Source organism: Castanea sativa, chromosome 3 (genome assembly GCF_040712315.1).
Source record: "Castanea sativa cultivar Marrone di Chiusa Pesio chromosome 3, ASM4071231v1".
Taxonomy (NCBI): Eukaryota; Viridiplantae; Streptophyta; class Magnoliopsida; order Fagales; family Fagaceae; genus Castanea; species Castanea sativa.
In genome coordinates this window covers 34,656,792-34,663,833 of record NC_134015.1, presented here as the reverse complement: position 1 = coordinate 34,663,833, position 7,042 = coordinate 34,656,792, and the positions used below count along the sequence as shown (strand labels likewise).

The 7,042-nt window shown below is 43.2% G+C and overlaps 1 protein-coding gene across 1 annotated transcript; it reads left to right on the top strand.

Moving 5' to 3' along the window:
• The first annotated feature begins 5,524 nt into the window (after nucleotides 1-5,524).
• On the top strand, nucleotides 5,525-6,460 carry LOC142627717 (large ribosomal subunit protein eL21x/eL21w). The gene is made up of 2 exons (XM_075801582.1): nucleotides 5,525-5,849; nucleotides 6,030-6,460. Exons 1-2 carry the CDS (start codon nucleotides 5,613-5,615, stop codon nucleotides 6,285-6,287), a joined length of 495 nt encoding a protein of 164 aa, XP_075657697.1. The 5' UTR covers nucleotides 5,525-5,612; the 3' UTR covers nucleotides 6,288-6,460.
• Nucleotides 6,461-7,042: the final 582 nt, after the last annotated feature.

The following is a 7,042-nucleotide window of genomic DNA, read 5'->3' as shown; positions in this document are numbered from 1 at the left end:
CGAACTACCAAGTGTCCTATGGGCGTACAAAACAACGGCAAGAACGCCAACGGGAGAGACACCGTTTCGATTGGCCTTTGGTGCGGAGGCCCTCATACCGGCAGAAGTGGGATTGACGAGTTACCGCGTGGAAAGCTATGACGAGAGCAAGAATATTGAAGCATTACGTCTAGAGCTTGACCTTGTCGATGAAGTCAGGGCAGCAACAGCCCAGAGACTGGCGCGGTACCAAGACATGATGGCGAAACACTACAACTCCAAGGTCCGGCACCGAGACTTCAAGGTTGGAGATCTAGTGTTACGAAAAGTGCTTGGCGCTACGAAGGATGCATCCCTAGGAAAGCTAGGTCCTAACTGGGAAGGCCCGTACAAAATCATCTCATGGCACAGGAAAGGAACGTACTACCTGGAGACATTAGACGGAAGGAAGTTGGGCCATCCCTGGAACACGGAGCACCTGAAGAAGTACTACCAGTAGTGCAGCAGTCATAAGACGATACCTACTGCCTTATTTTTAGTTTAATTTTTAGACAGTCATAGCTTTTACTTTTTAACTCATGTTTTCTTTTCCATTGACAATTTGGTTTGTTGAACTTATGAGAGGAATTTTTATTTAGAAAATATGGAATGCATGCTGTTGAAAATTCTACAAGTCCACAAAGTGGACGGACCATCCAAAGGATGAGAAACCTACAGGTCCACAAAGTGGACGGATCATCCAAAGGATGAGAAACCTACAGGTCCACAAAGTGGACGGATCATCCAAAGGATGAGAAACCTACAGGTCCATAAAGTGGACGGATCATCCAAAGGATGAAAAGCCTACAAGTCCATAAAGTGGACGGATCATCCAAAGGATGAAAAACCTACGTCCACCAAAGTGGACGGATAATTAAAAGAATAAGAACATACAAGTCCACAAAGTGGACGGACCATCCCAACAAATTCCACAAAGTGGACGGATCATTCAAAGGATGAGAAACCTACAAGTCCACAAAGTGGACGGATCATCCAAAGGATGAAAAGCCTACAAGTCCATAAAGTGGACGGATCATCCAAAGGATGAAAAACCTACGTCCACCAAAGTGGACGGATAATTAAAAGAATAAAAACATACAAGTCTACAAAGTGGACGGACAATCCCAACAAATTCTACAAAGTGAACGGGACATACAGAAGGACAAAAACCTTCTGTTTATACAGTGGACGGATCCACTGAAGAGCTAAATAAATAAGCAAAATTCAATCAAAGTGAACGGATAGACATACTGAAGATATCATGCAAAGCATAAAATGACGGGTTAAAATATAAACGGATTACCCAAGAAGTATCAATAATACAGTGCAGTTCAATAACAAAAAGTTGAACAAATACAGAAAGTGAAATTGTCCCCTATCGCTACAAATTACATTAATCTTTAATTGTGACGGGTTCATCAGGGCCTTCAGGCAACGGCTGAAAAGAGTCAGCGACGGTCGTTTCTTCTGTAGCTTTAGCGACCCCGTCATCACCTGGAACCTCGCCAAAGAGTTCCTCCGTCCCTTCAGAGTCGACGGGGTGAGCAGGGGTTTGGGCCTCAACATCTATGGTTATGTGAGCTAAGTCCAAGTCAGGGAATGACGCCTTCACCTGACGGATGCAGTCATCGAACCCGTCGCTAAAGGAGGAACCAAGCTCCGTCAGAAGGGCGTCGGAATCTCGGTACTCTCTGACGACATCAATTTTTGCTTGAAGAATATTGTTGTCATGGGCTTTCACCGTCTTCCTGAGCAGCTCCACCTCCTTCTCTAAGTTCTCGCGAGCCTGCTCGGAGAGCGCCAGCTTCTTCTCATGACGGACCCTCCATAGCTTCAACTCGTCCAGTTCTTCCGCCGTCGCCTTTGCCTTAGCACGTACCCGTTCAAGGGCTCTTTCTTGGGCAAGGCAACGGTCTGATAGGCCCTTGGCCATTAATACACCCTGCAACGGTTCGGATAGAAATAAATTCAGGACGGATAAGAACGAAACAAAGCTAAAATGACGGAATGGGCCTATGACGGTAACTAACCTGGGCTAAGCTGTACAGACATGTCTCCCCCATGGTCTCAGTGGCATGGTTCCCCAGGTCTTCATAATCTTCATCGGTTATGATGGAGCCAATACGACGAAGAGCGTATTGGGGGTCTTCACGAAGCAGGATGGGGGGCTTCTCCTTCACGGGGTCCGGGTTGGTCATCAAACCCTTACCCTTGCCAATTCCTAGCTTGGGAGTTGGTTTGGCCGTGCCGGACCCCTGACCGGCAGGTAGACCCGTCACAAGTTTTTGCTTCTTGGAGTGACGGTCCCACCTCTCAGAAGATGGCCTTTTAGGAGCCGTCTGTGCCGGATCCACCTTTGAGGCATCGCCCCCCTGCTTTTTTGCTGCTTGCTGTTTGATGATAGCCCGTCTCCTGGCGTCATCCATTTCTACAAAAGAAGACGGTCAACAAAGGAATAACATAGACAGATTATCGACGGAAGGATTCCAGAACTTACGTTTGCGTACACCTGAGTCGTATCGTCTGGCGACGGATGTAGGTTCAGGACCGTCACAATACCAATGTAACGTATCCAATGTGACGAGCTTCGACCAAGTCCGTTCAGACAACTTTGTCTTTTGGAAAATTTTCTCCAGAAAACCAAACTGTTCAGTTGAGATAGGTGGACGGTCCCTCGCTGTAAAAAAAAAAAAAAAAAAAAAAAAGGTTAAGAAAGAATCCATGAAAATGAATGACGGTTAATAAGTAGACGGACTCGTACCAGACGGGGGCATTATACCCCACGTTTTATCAACCGGCATGTAGTCGTCGTCGCCTGGACGACACATCCAGTTATCTCCTTGAAGGAAGAAGTAACGACCCTTCCAGTTACGGTTGGAGTCTGGGGTCTCGAATACTAGCCTAAGTACCGGACTCCTCGGCACAAAGCTGTACATCCCCCTTGACTTTGTAATTTCGGACGGACGGTAACAATGAAAGAATTCTTCCACTGTCAACCGTCTAGCTCCGTCAGACATAACGCCGTACAGTACCTCGACGCTCAGGAAAACCCTCCATGCGTTCGGAGATATCTGGGTGACGGCCAGACCCAGGTACTGGAGGAGACGACGGTGCAATGCACTTAGGGGAAAACGGAGACCCGCTTTTAGCATCTGCTCGTAGACACCGACATCTTCAAGACCGTAGTAATAGCATTTTTCTGATTTGAATGGTAGACGGATGGATATGGTGTCGGGTATTTGGTATTTTTGCCTCAACGTGTTGAAGTGCGCTGACTTGATGGTTGACACAAAGTCATTCACCGTCCACAAAGGGAGCAGGACGAACTCCCTGAAGCCGTCAGGACCAATGACGGATTGGACCGGGGGGTCGACACCGTCCAGGTTGTCAGTCGAGTCATACTCTGACCCGTCCATATCTTGCCCTTCATCTTCCCCATGGGAAGGAGAGCTAGCTGACGGTTCCCTCTCCCCGCTGGAGGTGTCTCGGTCTGCTTGACCTGACGGGAACACCTCTTTGTAACCCGCTCCCTCGCAGGCATAAGATTGACTACTTGACGCCTCACTAGACATCTGACACCTACATATGACGGGTAAAGGAAGCCTAAGGCTCTAGATTTATACCGACGACGGGACCAACAAGGGAAATAAGGAATGAAACTCTGTATAAGAATAGCTTACAAGCAGACGGTGAGAAAAACTTACAAGTAGACGGCGAGACGCGCACGACGGAGAAGTTATCACCACGTTGTTTTCCGGCTTCCAAAGGAGACGGTTGCTCTCTGAAAAGGGTTGACGGTTGCGCTCTGATCAGAAAAATTCTCTAAAAAGTGTAAAAGTGAATACGGTGGGTGGTATATATATAGGGGGAACGGCGCGGTAAACGAGGGGACGCCTTGATTCCAGCAAACAACCATTAGAATTCCTCCACATGTCCCTGAGCATTTATGACAGCATTCTAGCCTGTCCGTCAGAAATTATAACCGTCATTCCATGAGACCGCTTTGGAGAGATGACGGTATCATGGAATGAGGGGGCAACTGATGGGGATAAAACAAACATGACGGGTGATATGACCAAGGTGGACGGATGTGCTGTGGACGGACAGGTAGAATGGATGCACATAATTTCCCCCGTCCTTCTCCGGGCTACCTCAAGTCATATTATATGATTAGGGCTGACGTGGCCTTGATTGTAATTCACGCCAACGTGTATATGAAGAACTCTTGCGCTACACGTTAGGCCTTGATTGATAATTTATATAAGGAAAAGAACTCTAAGAGATACAGATTTTCACGAGTCACTCTCCTAGAAGGAAAGGATTACTTGACCAAGGCGAGAATCTCGACCCTACGCTACTATATATACTCCAAAACCCTCACAAAGCAAGGTACGCACATTTGACTCAACTCTAGCACTTTAGGGTTGAAAAGAAATTCTAACTTGACCTTCGGAGGGTTTTTGGCCGGCACCACACCGGTGCTCTCTCTCTCTTAGGTCTCTTTGTTTTCTGTTTGCAGGTTTGATTCGAGTTGGAGAGTGCACGCAACTTATTGGTGATATTTTTGACATCATCAGCTTTGATTAAAGATAAGAGAACAAGACAACAGAAAGGTATATGTGGATGCTAATTTCTATGAAATAATTGTGATCTGTATCTATCTTATTTCAGGTCATCTGAGAGGTTAATGGGAGCAAGTGTAAGCTAATCTTTCGTCTCAGTTTGTTTTGCAACAAGTTTCGGGCTTGTTGGTTTTGGTTGTGACCCTTTTTTGTGTCCGTCCTGTCAAACAAGGAGGAGGCAAGATGTGTAAACCTACTAAAAACCAGTTTTTGTATAGCAGTTGGGATCTTGGAAGAGAAATAGATCCTATTTTGCAATAGTGGCTGCATCTGGTATATACACTTCTCAGCAAGCGTAACCTTCTATGTTTTGTTGAGCAAGGGAAGGTTGATGGATGGGATGATCCTCGTTTTGCAACTATCCAAGGAATCATTCGCAGAGGTTTTTTTATTTATTTTAAATTAACGTTTTTTTCTTAAATTAAGAAAAAAAAACTAAATACTGAGGAGTTAATTAAATAAAAATGAAATTTAGCGAACTAAAATGACAAAATTCAAACTTATAAGACTGAAATGAAAAATTGTGAAGCCTAAAATGTGAGTTTTGCATTTTAATCTATGTTTATTCAAAATAAAATCCAAGAAATAAAATCTGGACCGTAAAATAGAGAGAAGATCGTGTTCGCTTGGTAGCATTGTTGTTTCTATAAATTTAGTCCCAGTTCCTATGCAACAATACCGCCAGTTAAATGGATTGGGCCTTCACAAGTTTTAAGCTGGATGGAACTCCAGGGAATGGGTCATCGAATTTACTTCATAAAAATAATAGCAAGACCAAAGTCCAATAGTTAGGGAAATTGGACTTGTACTATGGGCTAAAAAGCCCATTCATTGCAGTATCGACTAGAGATTTATTATGTAATGGTGACTACGAACTAGAGAAAAACCCTAATCGAACACATATATAAACAAAGAGATTTTGAGCCTCTGAGGGTAAAAGCCATCAAGGCCATTTCGAGAGAGAGAGTAGCGATGCCGGCGGGTCACGGAGTAAGGTCGAGGACAAGGGATCTGTTCGCACGACCCTTCAGAAAGAAGGGCTACATCCCTTTAACTACCTATCTGAGGACCTTCAAGATCGGTGATCATGTTGATGTCAAGGTAAACGGCGCCATTCACAAGGGTATGCCTCACAAGTTCTACCATGGCCGCACTGGTCGTATTTGGAACGTCACCAAACGTGCCATTGGTGTTGAGATCAACAAACAGGTTTGCTTTCCCATTTCCAAAAATATGTTTTGCTTTCTTTAGCTATTCCAGAGATACAATTACGATACAATATAATATAATAATTTCAAGATGGCTTGAACCCACAAATGTCTTGGTTGTTTAATACCCAATTCGAATTGGGTTTTGTCTAATTTTTTATTAATGTTTTTATTTTCTTAGGTTGGGAACAGGATTATTAGGAAGAGGATTCACGTCCGAGTGGAACATGTTCAGCCATCAAGGTGTAGGGAAGAGTTTGAACAGAGGAAAATCCAGAATGATAAGCTGAAGGCAGAGGCAAAAGCTCGTGGCCAAACGATTACTACAAAAAGACAACCTAAAGGACCTAAGCCTGGGTTTATGGTGGAGGGTGCTACTCTAGAGACTGTTACTCCTATTCCATACGATGTCGTCAATGACCTTAAGGGTGGCTACTGATTAGTTATTTATTGTATTTTTGCATTTTGTTTCATTGTCTTTTGGACTTTTGTTTCCAATTAGTGTTTTTGTTTTTGAATCCAAAGAGAACATAGATGTGTATTTCTCTTTTGGTGATGAGTTGAGTTTTATGTGATGATTATTAGTACTTCATTTGAGGTTTTGAACTCCAATTTTTATTTGGCTTGATGATTATTACTGTAATGTTAGATTCAACATTGCTTAGTGGTGCTTCTATGCCATTGCACTTGTTCCATTAATTGGTTTAAAAGACTAATTAAATTAGTACATTGTGTGATGCAAGATTGAGTAGCTCATCTAGAATGCTACACAAGATTTTTAGTGGCAGATTGTGATATACTGATATGTGCAAAATAACTTGACTTTTATTGTACATTAATCACAACCTGCCAAACAGCGCTTGTGAAAAAATGTTGCAAAATTTTTTGTGCTGTTAGAATTATTGTTTCATTACTTGCCATTGGTGTTAAATGCGTAGGGTTGGGCTGACTCTGTTACACAGCTTCTCAATATGAAGTTATTTCTAGCTTTTGATGTTGTTATAGACCCAAAAAAATATCTTTATTACTTTTCTTCTGTTACTCTCTAGTTAAAGTAGAAACTGTATAGAGTTTGATGGACATAATAATTATCACTTTGTTGAGTTAAGTTGTTTATGAGATGAGATTGAGAATTTCAGACTCAATTACCTTTGAAAATATTGTTTTCCCTTGATATATTTAATTTGTAAAGGA

What these genes read in the sequence shown, in the direction of transcription:
- LOC142627717 (XM_075801582.1), top strand. Translation starts at nt 5,613, where the DNA reads ATGCCGGCGGGTCACGGAGTAAGGTCGAGGACAAGGGATCTGTTCGCA. An exon ending in GTGTTGAGATCAACAAACAG is followed by an intron (nt 5,850 to 6,029) that starts GTTTGCTTTCCC and finishes TTATTTTCTTAG; the next exon opens with GTTGGGAACAGGATTATTAG.